General features: G+C 39.9%; 2 protein-coding genes across 2 annotated transcripts; both read right to left on the reverse strand.

The window, feature by feature from the left end:
• Positions 1–13,681: 13,681 nt before the first annotated feature.
• Positions 13,682–14,206, reverse strand: LOC131667153 (piggyBac transposable element-derived protein 4-like). The gene has a single exon (XM_058940401.1). It carries the CDS (start codon positions 14,204–14,206, stop codon positions 13,682–13,684), a length of 525 nt encoding a protein of 174 aa, XP_058796384.1.
• Positions 14,207–14,329: 123 nt separating this feature from the next.
• On the reverse strand, positions 14,330–15,244 carry LOC131667161 (piggyBac transposable element-derived protein 4-like). The gene has a single exon (XM_058940414.1). The coding sequence runs from the start codon at positions 15,242–15,244 to the stop codon at positions 14,330–14,332; it is 915 nt and encodes a 304-aa protein (XP_058796397.1).
• Between the last annotated feature and the right edge of the window lie 3,159 nt (positions 15,245–18,403).

An 18,403-nucleotide genomic window follows, 5' to 3' on the forward strand; every position in this document is an offset into this window, starting at 1 on the left:
AAGTTCTCGATATTCTTGAGATGTTTTCCTACTATTACGAGGGTGATGTCGTCGGTAAATGTAACAGGCATTACCATTCTGATGATCTTCAATTTGAGTAGGCTGTTGTACATTATGATCTGAAAAAGTGGTCCTAGTACCGAGTCTTGTGGTATTTCTCCACTGAATTTGTATTCCTTGGACCTGTCGTCTGTGTCATACTACTGGATTCTGTTAGTGAAGTAGCTAGCTACTATTTCCTGCAGGTACTTAGGGGACCAATATTGTCGAGAACTTCCATGATTCGGTCCTATCTAGCAGAGTTGAATAAATTATGCATGTTCAGCGTAACTACTGCATAGTATTGCTTCTTACCGTTTTTCCATCTCTTTTCTATAATCGCTTCCTTTATGACGCTGAATACTAGATTGATGGCGCCAACGATTGACCTTTCTTTGTGAAATCCGAATTACCACAGGTGCTTTTCCGCTTTTACCTTGATTGTCAAGTACATGATCCGTTCTAGGATCTTGCTTGCTTGAAATGACCTTACTGTTGTCATCTGTTATAGATCTGGCGGAACCTATTCGGTGCTATCTTTATTGCCTATTTCAGGACAATGTTTGGGATATCGTCTAGTTCAGCTGCCTTCTTGTTACCCAATCTTGTGCACGCGTTTTTTACCTCCTCTAATGTAATCGACGGGATCTCATCTCCTGCATTGAGATATTCGATATTCAGCACTGGTGGCTGCGGAAAGAGATTTGCGATAATCTTATCCAGCAGAGCTGGGCACGTAGTTGAAGATAGTGACTTGGACTTTATCCTTTTCATCACCACATTATCGGGTCTGCCCCATGGATAGCATTTCTTCAACTATTCTTCAGCTATTTCTTCAACTAATTCTCTCTAGCTCTGTATTTTACTTGGTTTAATTGCCTTACGCCTCCTCGTGTTCTTCGTAGTTTGTTTTTTTCCTGGCTCGCGTAATTTTTTTCCTTTCTCGAATGCTTTACTACCAATTTTTGGCTATGTTATTATTCCACCAATATATGCATCGTCCACACATTTCCTCCTCTTTCCACGCAGAGGCTGACTAGAGTCAGGTCAACTATCGAGCTTCCAGTGTCTCTCGAAAGTGGGAATGGTCCTACTGTTCAAATGAGTCATGTCCAGGCATGACTGCCTGTATTAGCTCGTTTCCTCTATTATTTACTTTCTTGCTGCCCTATTCGATTGCCCATTCATTGAAATCTCTTGCTATAAGCAGGAGAAGTATTCCTTGGCATTCTCTATCAGTCGGTCAAGTAGGTCCGTGAACTCGTTGATATTTAAGCTGAGAGGAACATAAATGCTGTAGAAATAAATTCACGTTTCCGAGTTTTGCTATCACAAATCCTCTGTGATTGGTGTCAGGCTGGTCTTCAAACAAAAGGTTACTGAGGTTGCGAAAAGGCGCCCAGTAAGGGAAGTAACCCCCTTGGGTGTATGTATGTGTGTGTGTACAGCGCGGATACTGATTAACCTACCTGTAATACGGAGTGGAGTACTTCTCGTTATCTGGTCTCCAAAACATTATTACGTTTGGCAAGCTTATGAAAGTACAGTCAAGTTAGGCTCAGGTGTACCCCTCGTCTTTCGGACGGTAGCACCTATATCCTTCGTTTTATCACGCATACGAAAAGATCTCACATTGGACACTCTTACCAAATAAAACAAGCAAACTAACCTATTTATTGCGAAGTCAAAACTTGAATGTCGTGATCGGTCGCCCTCTTATCATTATTCATAATCAGCCTAGGTTTCGGTTGATGCACGTCATACATAATCTCGCAATCAGATCTGTATTAAGTTTTATATATATATATATATATATATATATATATATATATATACTTACACATTTGGTAATAATTTCACACACACACACCGGTGATGGACGTGGTGATGAACGCGGTGATGGACGCAGACGGCTGTAAATAAAAAATATAAAACTAATAATTCCATATAACATTTTCTCGAAAGAAAATCTTTATCTCCTTTTTTTTGTCCCTAAATCGAAAAACCTTTTAATTCATTTTTTTCCGTCTTATCTCGACCACCCCCGCATTCTTCATTTTTGTTTTGTCTAGCGCATATCTGTTACTATATTCTATTATAGTCATCGACCTTTTTCTTTTTCGTTCATTTCTCACTCTTTCTCTTATACTATTTTTCACCACAAAATTTACAAGGCAAGTCGACGATTGCGTATATAACTATTTTACATATGAACTATTGTATATAATATAGTATGATACAGTATATCCATACATCAATTTTCAGGTAAGTTATTGCAAACAATGTTATGTGCACAACTGTCCGCTTACCTTTTATAATGTTTCATTTCATTAAATAATAAGTTTTTAAATAGACCACTTTTTTCTCGTTTTTTATCTCTCTCTCTCTCTCTTTGTATATCTCTGTCTGTCTCTTTCTCTCTCTCTCTCTCTCTTGCACTATGAATTTTTAATATTTTATTTTACATAATTTTATTATTACATTACAAAATTCATGTGACGTCGGGGTCACTCTCAGGTACGCTTTGAAGTAAGCGTTAGCTTAGGGTTGGTCTGATTTGGCTCGCATACAACGCATAAACCGTAACAAGCAATATTGTTGCGCAGAGAAACTAATAACAGAGAAATAATAACTGAGTGTTATTATTGAACACACGAAACTCTCACTTAATGTGCTCTTAAGGGACTCTAAGGAAAATTTGTCAGACTCACGCTTAACGAATTTTCATAAAAGGGAGGAAATAAAGAGATAGAAAAGAAAAAGAAAAGATAGTCATATACAAAACTCATTTACTTTTCATTTTATTGTATTATTCTACACTGAACTACTCACTCTCTACTCTTTAGTCTCTATCTCTCTCTGAATTATAGATGTTCTCGGGCTGTCTTTGTTTGGGCTGGCTCTACTTGGGCTGACTCTTTTCCACTACTTGTTTTTCTCTATTTTTCTTTCTCTTCCGTGATTGCTCAAGCACCGGTTCCATGGTCTTGTACAGAGCTTTTTATAAGCAGTGGGTGGTGGGGTGGAAATCCCCTTCTTCCGGTCCATGACATGATGACGATTAAATTTTTTGTATTGGTGGGAAAAATGTTCTTATCTGATTTGGTATTCGTAATTAGCCGGAGGGTGTGAATTTTCAGAAAGAGATAGGGCGGTTCTTTCTTAATTTGGGCCTTTTTCTGCAGAGATGGCTGTTGGAGTGCCATTTTCGAGAGTAAGAGTGACGCTATGATATAAAATTATTTACACAAAATTGTAATGGACTTAGTTAATTTTAATGATACATGTTGATTATTTAATAGTAAGGGAATTATAATAACTATAAATAACAATAATTCAATAATTAACTCTTATAAACATTTAGAAAAATCTGTGAACTTCTAAGATTTACTATAAAATGCATTACGGTTCTATTGTTGTTTTCGTTTAAAACATGAAATTATTTATTAGTTATTTTGTTTTTTCAAAGATTAAACTGGACGAATAATATATCTTAAAAAGATAGTATTATGATATGATGGTTATTAGAACAATTACTATTTGATTTTCTATAATAATAACTTACAAAATTGATAAAACCTGTTTAATATTACGGATATTCTCTTAGTGTTTTCTTTATTTTTTCACTAAAATGATTTTCAGAATGAGAACTCAATTATAGGTTTTAGGAAGCCATAATTATGTATTAATAATTGAAATAAGAAAAATTTCTGAATCTTAACAATTTTATTTTATTCAATTTCAATGGTAAATTTTAAAGTTTCTTACAAACAGAAAATTTGGTGGGAAAAAAGATAGATTGTATTTTTATGGCTCCTCCTCTTATCGGTGTGATACTCCTTCAAGATGTATACGTGATGATCGTAGGCTCCTATCAACGCACGTGAGTGGGATAAAACAGGATAGAGCAGTGATTGTATTGCTGGGTACGCAGGCTTGGACCACTATCAAGTTTTATATAAATACCTTATTCTAGATGTGCTTTCATCATGGGAAATCTTAGTTGCGACTCTTAATCCTGCTTTTTCTATATATCTTTAAAGTTTTCATTCTGTTCTTAATGTTAATTTCTAGTAATTAAGTAGTGTTACAAAAACAACTAAATTATAGCCTACCGTCACATTCATAATGCAAGAGAGAGGTAAATAAACGAAAAAAATTGCGGTCTAATTAAAAAATTTATATTCAATGAAATAAAACATTATAAAAGACAAGTTGACAATTATGCACGAAATTATTTTTACATGTTAACTCTTGTGCACAATTATATACGTGAAAATTTATGTATGGATACACTGTGTCATACTATACTGCATACAATAGCGCAAAATTTATGCGCATAATCGTCGAATTGCTTTGTAAAATTCGTAGTAAAAAAAGTAGTGTAAGAGAAATAGTGAGAAATTCAAGAAAAAGACCAAATAAGTAATTAAATGAATAAACTTACCGAATTAACTGTGGCGATGTTAACGGTATTTTAATAGTTTGTGCCGAATGTATCGATGTCTCTTCCTCTTCATTCGGTCCTCTTTTCGGTGTCACTAGCGCATCAATAATTTCTTGCTCTAAAGCCTGGAACTCATAATCCATGGTGAAGTCTTCTCCTAAAACTTCAATAGCTCTTGGTTGAGGACATCTGCCACAATTCAGCTTCCGGCGAAAAACTCATTGATTATATCTCTGCACTGCTTATTATTACTCTTTCACGTAAAACTCAATCCTTAATTACCACCAAATTGGAGCGCGTATCGATCATTGGTCCGCTAGTTGGGGGTGGGAATTATGCAAGAGCACTGATTTTGTTGCGCGCTTAAGTTAATTATAATTAGTAGTCGGAGTAGCTAAGTCAAAGGGGATTAGTGAGGAGTAGCTTAACATAGGTATATTAATATATGTTCTTAGTCGCGCGTGCGCTTTTCTTTTCACACAGCAGGCAAGACGTAAACGTCAATTCAATGACTTTTCACACCGCAGGGAAGTTGTAAAAATCAACACACAGGCCGTGGGTGGGATAGTCGCAATGACTAGAACGGCCCTTATTGAGAACTATTTTTTCAAGGCGATCGTTATTTTCGTTCACTTAAAATATAAAATAGCACTTTACAGTGCTAAATTACAATGTATAACAATATATTTGTTCAATAAATAAACGATTTATATCTGAAAAAATTCATTGAATTTCCATAAAACACCACTTTTCAGTGCTATAGTAAATCACAAAGTTATTTAAAAATTTGCTTGGTGTTTTTTTTTTCTTTTTTCCTATCCAATTTTCAGCAAAGTCAATAGGTAAATATAACACTGCTAAAAATGTAGGATTAAAAATGATTCAAAATAAACCAATCATTTTCAATCCTACAAGGGTGGTCCGATAAGTACTTAGCCTCACCGCCCGATAGCGCCACTCTAGCAAAAGAAATATTTTATCACGTAGTACAACCTTCTCTATGGTTACTGTCAAGATTTCAGCCGGATCGGAGTTGTAGTTTATTTTTGAGAGTGTATGAAAGCAAGTGTGTCCGTTGATTTTTGAAAAATGGAAAAAGAGCAGTATCGGTCGGTGATTCGATTCTTGTTTTTGGAAGGGAAATCGCGCAGCGAAATAAAAAAGCGCTTGGATGCTGTGTACGGTGACTCTTCTCCTTCGATAGCGACCGTCAAAAATTGGTTTAACGAGTTACAACGTGGTCGCACGTCGATTTTTGAAGAGCCACGTCCAGGTGCTCCGAAAACGGCTACCACGGAGGATAACGTGACAAAAATTCACGATCTCGTATTGGCAGATCGACGATTGAAGGTGCGCGAGATAGCTAAGATCGTAGGCATCTCAAAAGACCGCGTGGGTCATGTCCTGCATGAAATTTTGGGCATGAGAAAGCTGTCGGCGCGATGGGTGCCGCGTTTGCTCACTCCGGACAACAAGCGCAACCGTGAGACAACTTCAGAGCAATGTCTGACGCTGTTTAAGCGCAATCCGAAGGATTTTCGGCGTCGTTTCGTGACAGTCGACGAAACATGGATCCACTGGTATACACCAGAGTACAAGGAACAGTCGAAACAGTGGATTTTACCCGGCGAAAGTACTTCGAAGAAGGCGAAGACTGCTTCATCGGCCGTCAAGGTGATGGCCATCGTTTTCTGGGATTCACAAAGTGTGATCTACATCGTCTACCTGGAGAGGGGCAAAACGGTCACAGGGCTGTACTATGCCGAATTATTGGGCCGATTCGACGTCGAATTGCAGAAAAAACGGCCCCATTTGGCGAAGAAAAAAGTACTCTTCCACCATGACAACGCACCGGCTCACACCTCCGCCGTCGCCATGGCCAAATTGGTCGAATTAGGCTACGAACTGCTGCCCCATCCACCGTATTCTCCAGATTTAGTTCTGTGCGACTTCTTTTTGTTTCCAAACTTGAAAAAGTCGAATGAGGAGGTAATCGCTGCCACGGAAGCCTACTTTTCAGACCTCGAGGAAACGTATTCTTCAGGCGGGTTAAAGAAGTTGGAGCATCGCTGGGCCAAGTTTTTTTTTTTTTTTTTTTTATTTATTTAACGTCGCTCTATTTATGCTTCAACGCTGGGCCAAGTATATCGAACTGAAAGCAGACTATGTTGAAAAATAAAACGCCACTTTTCTAAAATTTTCGTTTTTCTTTTGTAGGCTAAGTACTTATCGGACCACCCTCGTATATAGTTAATTGAAAAGAATTAATATGTTATATTATAAAGCAAAATGATAGAAATTGATTAATGTTGATTAAATTAATTAAGATTCAAATGGATTAAATCGAATAATATCGATTACTTTTTAATGACAAATATTCGCATTGAATGTGTCCCATTCAATAAATTTTGATGTAATCCTAATATGTAATGATTAAAAATGATTAAAAATAGACAATAATTTTCAATCCTAAATCTGAATCCTTATGAAGTCGATTAAAATCAATTAAGACAATACAACATATAGCAAGATGATTGAAAGTGATTAAAATGAATTGGATGCATTAGGATTTGAATGTATTAAATCTGTAATGCGGTACATTACAAGGCTTTTCCTGAGAGTTATAACGAGTTGAGTCTCGTTATGTCTCTCTCTTCCCTCAAGTCAATTATAATTTATTAAAAACTCTCTTATGTATTTTTCCTATCTAGCCGCAGCTGCTGACGCGGCACGAAGTAAGTGAGAGAGCGCCGAGCAGAGAGAGAGAGAACCGCGTGTATGCGTGAGTGCGTGGAAGCATGAGTGTCGCGCGCGTTTGCCTAATCGGCTGAGACGCGCCGCTGCCGAATAGCCAAGGAGAGAGAGGGGGACCTCTTTCACGTGCGAAGAACAATTAGCCGCCCGCTTTCGCGAGGAACGCAAGTCTAGCCATCAACGCGTGATCGGTAGATGCCTTTGTGCTACGTAGCCTGCGATTTTGTCGTTAGGTACCGAGAGTGCAGAGTGTGCGTGATCGCGTGGAAGACCGTGGCATCGAAGTGCATCCTGCGGACTGTGTGCTGTATGCGGCGGTTGCAATCACGACGCTCTCAGGAAGCTCGATTATAATCTGCTTAGCAAAAACATGGATGATGCATATAGTGCACCATATGGCCAGCCGCGAGGCTGGCCAAGTCACTTTGTGCAAAAATCTTTTGTCAAAGCGGCGGACGGTAGTTGTCTTCCTTAGCAGAGAACGGAGACTCCTCAAACAAACAACTCGTTGTTTTAGGCGAGGACGTCGAATCTTCTCTCTTTTGTGTACGGGCATATACAAATTCTGAAGTACAAAATGCGTCACCGATTGCCCTCGACAAGCAACTAATGCTAGTCGACCCGAAGTGAATGCAAAGTATATTTGAACGAAGACTTGCAATCACAAGTGCGGATGTGTGTACCTTCACGCGGTGGGGCTGAAAACGCTGTCTCTGTAAAGAAACAGTAGGCAAAACACACAACGCTCGCCCTCAGGGCTACAGGCCAACCGGCCAAACAGAACAAAACAACACGGACCATAACAATACGTGGTGAGGTGCGGCCTGTAAACGCCCAAACATTCAACGCGGAGTCTACCACACTTCAAGAGCTCAACTCGAGCCCAGAAAAGCCAAAATCCGGGAGTCACTTGAGGGGAAATCTCTTGGGATTGTGGTACCGCGCGCCCTCTTAGAGGACGGGAGACCGCCCCGGGAGCTAGTTGCAGAGGGCCAATGGTCCCGGCAATCCGAATTTAATTCGGGTAGATAACAAATTTCCCCCTATCGACTGGCAATCGGTAGGTGCCACTACTGTGGGTAAAGAGTCGCGGCCGTGGTCATAGCAGCCACCCAAAGTTCTTTGCCTCGAGCTCCCGGAGTAAGGCCCGACACCAATTGTGCGAGAGAACAGTCCATTGGGCTGAGTAACTCTCGATGACTAGAACGCACTACGGATGCCAAAACCCTTAGGAAAAATGTTTCCACAGAAGGGCAACATCCTTCCTGCTAAGGAATTGTTTTTGAGCCCTAATAACTAAAGCAATTTTGCAATTGAAAGCGAAATTAGTGGCTGTCAGCTCCTTTTGAAAACGAAAACCATGCACTGAAAGTCCATCAGATCCAGTGCTGCTAATGGCGAACACAGGCTAAGATGATAGTAAAGGCGAAAACCCGACATGCTCACTCAAATGCTACTTTGGTTGCAACTCGTCAAATACCTAACCCTGACCAAGACAAGGTTTGAGCAATATCAAACCTAGCGTGGAATTAAACACGCCTGTACATTCGTAAGTAGTTCTAAGTTATATCATAATTAAATTAGTTCTAAGCCGTTAACTATAAATTAAGCAGTAATCTTAAGCAGTAGTATAAGAATAAGAAAGTTACCGATAAATCAAAAATCAAAATTAAAAATCAAAATCAAAATAAGAATCAAAATCAAAAATTAAAATTATAATCGAAATAAAAATGAAATCAAACAAATTAAATCAAACAAAAATCAAAACATACAAAAGAACTAACAACAAGTTAGAAAGCTAGAAAAATAACTAGCTCAATCAACTGTAAATATACTAGAGCCATGGAAAACCATGGAGAAACCCGACAAGGTAACAATCGAAGCTCAAAGTCAACACACACAAACATACTCACTGCTCGCACTTGAACGCCACTCGAACGCCACTTGCTTAACCTTGAACGCACACGTTAACGCTAAAACGAACGATCGAAAGCCATACTCCGAAAACGCCGCTAGCGATTCCAAGGAGGAGATATAACTAGACATTGTGTTGTACCTCGAAAGCGAAATGGTCAACCATTCTAGGTATAAAAAGGCGAGGAAACGTAAGCAGGAGATGACCGTTGAGAAACCAGAGCACTGCTCTAACACTCCGGTATCAACTCAGTTTCCTTCGCAACCAATCAAACCAGACGAAAGCAAAGACGATTGCCCACCAGTTAAGAGGGTTAGTTTGAACGCACAACAAAACCCTGAACTGGGCCAGAAGTTGAGGATCATTCAATTGAACCTCAACAAAAGGCAAGTAGCCAACGATGAGCTGGGAGAAATCATGACAGACAGAAATCTTGACATACAGGTGGCACTCGTGCAAGAACCATATCACTGGAATAACGCGATTTCAGGTATGGGCAGCATCGCAGCTATTCATGGATCCAAAAAGGGTGAAAAGATTCAAGCTGCGATACTTTACAATCCGCACAAAGTCACCGCTGTCAAGATTTCTAATCTGTGCGACTCCCATTGTGTTTGCGCACAAGTAGTCGGAGCCTTTGGCGAAATTTACTTCGTAAGCATCTACTGCCAGTTCAGCCACAGCAGGAAGACCTATCTTGACAAACTAGCTGAGACCCTAAAGCAATTGAAAAGCAAAAGAGTCTTAGTTGGAATGGATGCAAATGCCAAGTCAAGGATCTGGTCAAACACACAGGACAAGAATGGAACAGTCATTGAAGAATTCATAGACCAATTCGGGCTAATAGTGGCCAATAGAAGGGACCAACTTCCAACGTGCCGTAGCACGAGGGGCGAGACGAATATCGATGTAACTTTACACACGTCGAACCTGTCAAACCTCTTGGCTAGCTGGGCGGTGAAAGAATGGACCACCAGTGACCACAGGCCCATAGTGATCGAACTGGATTTTGCCTCACAACCAGCCAGACTCATACGAACCGAAGAAACATTAGAACCAAGGTTTAACATGAGAAAAGCTGATTGGGAGAAATTCGGCAAACTTTGTAAATTCGAGAAAGAGAACCTAGCTAAACTCCCTTTAAAAACCTCTGAAGACATTGAAACATATGTTTCAAAGCTTGAAGAGGTCTTAGTAAGGGCAGCAAGGAACTCTATTCTACCCAAAAAGAGAAGAACGCGCTCTCTACCCTGGTGGAACCCTGACTTGCGAAGTAAGAGGCGAGCGATACAAAGAGAACGTAAAATCGTCGCTCTGAAAGAGAAGGAAGGACCGAATAAGAAACAAAGGAAAGCCCTCCAGAGATCACTTGAAAAATTGAGTCAAATGAAATCTGAATATGCAATGGCTATTAAAAAAGCCAAACGCAACAGCTGGAGAGACTTCTGCACTATCGAAAGCAAAAAGAATGCTTGGGCGTATCCATACAAACGAGCATCCAACAAAGTCAGAATCTCGAAAGCAATGTGCACGGTTAACTGTAATGGTTCAGTCACAAAAGACTGGAAAGAAACAAGCATGGCTCTACTAGAAGGATTAATGCCTGATGACGACTCAAGCTGCGAAATTGATACACATGCAGAGATTCGCAGAGATATGCGGGAGGTTCCAGTAACCGCCAACGCAAAGCCTTTCCTGATAAGGGAAGTAGAAATGGCTCTTAAAGTGAACAAGGCAGGGAAATCACCAGGCAAAGATAGAATAGAGTCGGAAATGCTTGTTAACGCAAAACCATTACACCAGGAACTGACACGACTTTTCAACGCCTGCCTAAAATGCGGAGTGTTCCCCAGAAGATGGAAAAGTGGAATGCTAATCACGTTGCTCAAAGGGGTTGAAAAACCCGAGAACGAGATTAAATCATATAGACCCGTATGTCTACTCCCCATAGCCGGGAAGACACTCGAGAGGCTTGTGATTCGAAGAATTTCCAACATTCTAAACAGCTCGGACTGGTCTTCGGAGGATCAATTTGGCTTTAAGGCAAACAGATCCACAGAGGACGCCATCAGAAGACTATATGAAATAGTAGAAGAGGCAGAATCTGATCCGTCGATCAAGTACGTAGCCGCTATTCCACTGGACGTCTCAGGAGCATTCGATGCCTTATGGTGGCCAAGCCTGCTCTCCCAATTGAAAGAAAGAAACTGCCCGAGAAATATCTATAAGCTCCTCCAGAGTTACTTCAGTGATCGAGAAGTGGGCATATATGCCCACTTCGAAGAAACACTGAAAACAGTGACGAAGGGGTGCCCCCAGGGTTCAGTTTTCGGACCGGTAGGCTGGAACGTCATCTTTGACAAACCACTCCGGTCAATCAGGGACGCAGGATACGAAGTACTAGCCTATGCAGACGATGTGCTTCCTATCATTAAGGCAAAAACACGCATTGACTTTGAAAGACAAGCCCAAGAAATCATTAATATAATGATGGACTGGTGCAAGTCTGACAAAATGAACTTGGCAGTACAAAAGTCAGCACTAATATGGCTAAAAGGCCAACTAAGCGAGAATAGGAACCCTACAGTCAAAATTGGGAAAGACAACATTAGAACGCACAAAACAGTCAAGTACCTAGGAATCAAAATCTCGAAGGGACTCAGATTGGAAGAACATATTCGAAATGTGACTCAAGACTGCAACAGTACCTACTTCGAGCTAAGCAAAATAGCAAAAGTAAATTGGGGCCTAAAATTCAATTCTATGAAAGAGATATATAATGGCTTCTTAGTATCGAAAGTTACATATGCCGCTGCGGGCTGGTGGCAAAGGACCAACACCAAACAGCAATCTGCTTTAGAAAGACTGCAACGATCGGTCTTCTGCAAAACACTCAAAGCCTACAGATCAATCTCTCATGAAGCAGCACACGTGCTTGCAGCCTCCCGACCGATAGCTCTAGAGCTTGACGCGAGAGTTGCAAAGTACTGCGTCAGGAAAGGGAGATCGATCAAAATGCACGGCATCCGAATTAAATCGGAAGAACTTCGATCGGGCAGACTAAAAATCTCGAAAGCCATACAACTCATCAACGATGAAATCGAAAGGGTATGGCAAGAGAGATGGCAGTCAGCCACAAATGGCAGGAGAACGTACTGCTATTTCCTAGTAATCAAAGATAGATTAAAGAAGAGGTGGCTAAACCCCAACCACTACACAGTACAGTTCATGACTGGACATGGTGCTTTTAAGTCATACCTCCATAAAAGAGGATTATGCGAAGACCAACTGTGTAGCTGTGGAGAAATAGAAAGCGAAAGCCATATTCTCTTTAACTGCGAAGAATTAAGGGAACTAAGAAAGCCATTAACCCTTTGAAGCACAGTGTCCATCCTGATGGACACATTGATTTATTGCTTCTTTTGCCATTTTAGAACAACATTATGGATTTCAACAGGGTCTTTTGCATTCTTTCAGTTCATTAATAGTTCAAAAACATAATTTTGCAGTTGAAATCAATATATTGGGTTATTTTTTAATATTTTTAAATGAACAAAGAAGAAAAAAATTGAATTTTTGGGGAGAAATTCATTATTGACGCGAATAATGAGAGTATCCCTTTCAAATTTGTTATACAAAGGTTTTTGGGGTCGCTGAATAATAATTTGACATCAGATTTCAAAAATTGTGTATCCAAAATGGCGGATCTAAAATGGCGGGCAAGAAGATTGCCTATATTGATACCAATACTCTAAAATTCATATCTAAAGGGTTTTAGGGGTCGCAGATAACGATTCTGATATCAGGTTTCCGAAATAATGCTTTCAAAATGGCGGATATGTATATTTTTATATTGGCTTGAATATTCTCAAACTCATATCTAAAGTGCCTCAATCTCAGTGATAATCAATATCATACTAGTTTTCTGAAATTCTGCAGCCAAGATGGCCAAAGGATATGATTGATGCACATGCTTATTTGCATGACTTGAAAGTATAATATCTCAAAATAGTGGATACTTCTTTCGCTCATTCTCGGCATTACCCGGAGCTTACAACGAGGACGTGATGAGTTCAAGCTCCATTTACGTTTTTTTTTGTATTTTTCATATTTTATATTTTTTTGTATTTTTCATATTTTATATTTTTTTGTATTTTTTATATTTTATATATTTTTTTTATTTTTTATATTTTATATTATTTCTTATTTTTTATATATTATTTTCTGCATTTTTTATGTTTCATTTTCAGGGTTTTTATTTCCTCTTTTCCTCCATTCTTCCTGTAGGAGGATCCCCTTTGCATTATCAATAAATTTGTACTGTAATATTGTTACTGAGTATTCTTTGAAATTAGACATAAAAACATGTTCTTCATACAACCAGAGCAACAAAACTCATTACTGTCTATATGTGATGTTTTTGAAAACAATTTCTTTCCGGTAAGACACAGAGGAACATTACAAGTACTACAAATCCATCTCGTCTTCTGTGGCTTATCTCTTGTAGAACAGTGGTTACATCTTTTTTATGTATCTGAGACTTGTGGCATGTGAGCAGCATTAGAAAGTCTCTTTTCATCAGGTACTTTGATTTTTGCATGGCATGGAGTATTTGGTGCCGTTCTTTTCCTACCTTTTGGAGTTGGGATCTTATGTACCACCAATTGTTCTACCAATCTCATTCGGAATTTTTTCAATGACAAAAGTGGTTTGATTTGTTTTTCCTTGTACAAAATGAATCCGTTACATATGCAGAGATCGATGAAGTGCCAAAAAATTCTAAACCACCATTTTTTGGACTTACGATCAATCTGGTAAGTAGATATTGCACGATCCGCATAGTCGACATATCCCATGTGTGTGTTATAGTCTGAACACAAGACAGGACTGTTGACAGGAGTTAGAGTACCATCTTTTTGCCTCCGATTCACAACAGTTACTTCGGTAGGGTCGTGAAAATTGGATAAAAAGTATACTGGTTTTTTATCCATCCACTTTATCCATGTGAGTCCTGATGTCGAGGTCTTGTATTCGTACTCTCCAATAACCATTTTTTTATCAGACTTATCACTTTTGGGGAGATTCGCGCGATTAGATCGTACTGTGCCACATGCAAGGATATTATCCTGTTTTAGAGATATTAGAAGCTCTACTCCTGTGAAAAAATTATCAAACTACACCTGGTGATTATGACCAACAAGGTCACGTGTAAGATCACGAACCACACGTGCTCCTAATTGTTTTTCAGGACTATCTGTTTTGCCTGTGTAGATCTGAAATTGACAAACAAATCCCGATTCATCTGCTCGGGTCCAAACTTTGTAACCACGTTTAGTTGGCTTGGCTGGCATATATTGTTTCATGCTACTCCTCCCCTTGAACTTGATCATTGATTCATCAATAGCTTGGTGATGGCTTGGTTTCCAGCATTCTCTGAATGTTTCAGAAAGAGTGTCGAGAAGAGGTCTTAGTTTATACAATTTATCGTATTCTGGATCTCCTTTTGCTGGTTCTTTTGAATTATCATTGATATGCAAATGAGACAAAAAAAATCCAAAGCGATTCACAGTCATCAGTGAAGAAATATATGAATCATGGAATTGAGGGCTATTAGACCAATAATCCCGATACGAAGGTAACTTCTTGTAACCCATATGGATATTGATCGCTATGAAAATTTTCAACTCATCTTTGGTGATAAGATCTCCTTTTGACTTCTTTTGAGAAATAAACAAATTTGTTTGCTCTACAATAACATCTAATAGAGACTCAGGGAACAAACAAAGAAATATATCCTTTGGAGAAGACGCGGAGTCAGGGATGATGGGTCCGTGACTCCTACTGAAAGGTAAATCAGTCTTTGGAATACTCGTCGATCTCCAAATTTCACTTTTATTTAAATCTGTAGTGGTTGTTTCGTTGTCAATTTCTTCTTCGTGTGCCTCATCTTCGAGAAGATTGTTGATTGAAGGGGCTACATGATCTACTCTGCGATCCAATACCTCATCTTCATCATTAGAATCACACAACCCATCAACAGACTCTGAATCACTAGGAATTTTATTCACAATTCGCCTTCTTCTCCCCATAGTTACAAAATAAATCTCTTCTAAATTTGTTGATATAAAAAATATGAAAATTGAAGAGTACTACGTAAAAATTGATTCCTAATTGGCGGGAAAAAATGCCCGCAAAACAAGATATTATGAACACAAAAAATATTATGAAATATTATGAACACAAATATACAAAACGCCTATTTGCTCTTCAACTAATATAGTGAATCCACTCCGGTCTTTTAGTCAATGAGTGTCAACAAATATATGGATGACTCTAGAAGCAAAGAGCCGATCTTTATTTATTTTTCGTAGGTCGGGGGTTGAGGGCCTTTTGGCGATTTGTATGAGCACCAAACACTTTGTATTGAATGTACTCTCCATGGGTCTGAGGGCCATATATATATATATATATATATATTTTTTTTTGAGAGATTCATTCACCTAATCAGAAAACAAAATACTAGAATATTTGAAACAGAATACTAAATTATATTATCAGATTCGTTATCAGCGAGCCCTAAAAGCCTTTACATTGAATTTTGAAGTATTCAGGCCAATATAGAAAATAAATGCCTGTCCGCCATTTTGAATTCGCCATTTTGGATACATTATTTAGGAAACCTGATATCAGATTCGTTATCAGTGACCCCTAAAACTCATTAGTTATGAATTTTAAAGTTTTCAAACGAATATAGAAAAAAATCTATGTCCGCCATTCTGAATCCGCCATCTTAGATGCAAAATTCGAACAATCTAATGTCAGATTCATGATCAGCGACCTCAAAAACCCCTATATATAAATTTTCATCTAAATATCCTGGAGAGAAAAATGTATGTATGAAAAATTAACCTTCAAAGGGTTAATAGAGGCTGTTGAAAAAGAAGGCCACATATGGCCTTGCCCAGAATCAGCCCTAGTATCCAGCAGGAAAATCTACAAAGCCTTTGGAGACTTTGCTAGAAAAGTCATAGAGCCCATGGAAAGAGCACCCATAAAGAGGAGGAAACGAAGAAATGTAGTTACAAACTACGGTAGAAAGACGCCGCCTCTTACAAGGTCCCTAACCAAAGGACAAAAACTCGCACAATAATCTAATTTTTGAACCCAGACAAGCTCATAAAGCTTGAAATTTCGAACGATAATTTTGAACATCAACTTCAGAACTAAATTCTGAAGTTTGAATACTTGAACGCGATGAACCCCGTTCTGACCCAACGACAGAGTTTTGAACTGAATGCGTGGCATAACAGGCAAGAATACTGAAAACTGCCTGGGGAGTCGCCTTGTCGGCTAGACGAGACCCCGTCCTGACATAAAAGTCAAAAACCAAATCGAAAGAGCAAACATCAGTATCAGCCAAGCCATAAAACCATTCTTTAGAAAGCGAGATCTGACTTTGGGACAAAACGGGGTAATAACAACCTTTCGAATGACGGATACCCACCAGCGTGAGCGGGGATGACCGAAACGCAATGGAGAGACGTACCTCGGTATGTCGAAGCGATGGACCTGTGAGTCGTGAGAGAAATCCCTTAATACAGGTACGCAGGGTGGGATGTTTTTCGAACGCGAGCCCAGGAGGGGGGACTTAGTTGGTCGATCGTCTTAGGAATCTTCCTCTGGCTGTCCTGGCTGAGTCTCCCTTCCGACATCCCAATTTGGGTTGGCCTCTGCGGGGTAGTGGTACCATGTCAAGCAAATCTCGTAAGATTTGTATGCTGCGTGCTTCCGACGCAGTAGACGTTGGGGCAACTAGAGTCCCGTCGCGCCCAAACCGAGGGTCAAGCCTTTAGTTCCGCTCTCCTTGAGCGTCGAACCGTGAAAAGATCGGTACTCCTTCCGAGGAGGTCGCCGCCTTAGATTAAAAAGGTTCCGACTCACTGAGTGCGCCAGGGATGTCGTAGCAAACTTGACTTCTGGATCCCCAATGTATTAGAAAGCGAAGGGGTGAAAGACAGTGGGCTGTTCCAACTTATTGGCGCCCAGAGAGAGGGGTGGTAATGTCTTGAAGACGCTATACCACCCTCAAATCGGAAAAGCGTGGAGCAACGTATACACTAGCTGTGTGCTGTATGCGTGCGTGCTGACGAGCTGTTGATCGTGTCAAGAAGGCTGCTCCGAGGCCGAATATTCGTGTGTTTCGGAAGCGAGCTCTAGGCTACTGCGAAGCCGACGTGTAAGTACTTGCTCGATTATCCATCTCTCTCTCGCTCGCTTCCTGCTTGTCTCTCTCACGGCGCATATCATTTATACGCTTCCTTATTTCCTTCATTTTAGTAAATGTTATTTCTCTTAACCACTGTGTCTTTCCTTTCGGTACTCTCCCCTCCCGCACTATACACGTGCTGACTCTCACCGCCAGCAACTGCCTGACCTGCGACGCTCTCCGCGGGCCGAAGGCAAGGACGCTTTCAAGTGGTATAGCTAAGTCACTGGGCTGGATTTCCCGTAACCCCATACCAAGCCTGCAACAAGCCGAGTAGCTATTTAGCATCACCCGTCACGGGGAAGTCAGAACCCCCGTTACAGAGTGTTGCATTATTTGCAGCACCTCAGGAAAGCCATTCTCGTCCCTTGCCGCCCCGTAACCAGTCGTACAACACGAACACAGACGCGCCCTAAAATAAACATTCAACTTTTTTCATGTCCAAACAACAAAACCGGAGATATTGGCGAAGCAAGCTAGACGAACGCGATCCGACGGACACTCAAAAAAAGGAGCGCACCACGAAATAAGAGAACGCACGCACACATTCACTCACGACGACGTGTTGCCGACTGGAGAAAAAACACGGAAAACTTAACTGGAAAATGCAACGGAAATGCATACATGCACATATACATACATCATGCTGCGAGCGTATATCTCGCTTGTAGCGCACTTTCATATACATACTCTCGTACACATACATATACGAGGTGTGTTCAAAAAGTAAGGTGACTTTTCAAATTTCACGGGCAACGTACTTTTGATTATCGAAGTCGTTTTGTTATGTTGGTACACTCTTCTCGAACATCTGTACCAAGTTTCAAGTGTATAGCATTTTTTGTTTGGTCGTAAGAGGCGTAAAGGTTATAAGTGTTTTGCGTGCTCGGCGATTTCTTGCTATCGAAAAATATGGATCAAAGGATTTGCATCAAATTTTGTGTAAAAAATGAAATAAAGTGCTCCGAAACACTTGAAATGT

This window comes from Phymastichus coffea, unplaced genomic scaffold (assembly GCF_024137745.1).
Source record: "Phymastichus coffea isolate CEN01 unplaced genomic scaffold, Cenicafe_Pcof_1.1 PCOF00004, whole genome shotgun sequence".
Classification (NCBI taxonomy): Eukaryota; Metazoa; Arthropoda; class Insecta; order Hymenoptera; family Eulophidae; genus Phymastichus; species Phymastichus coffea.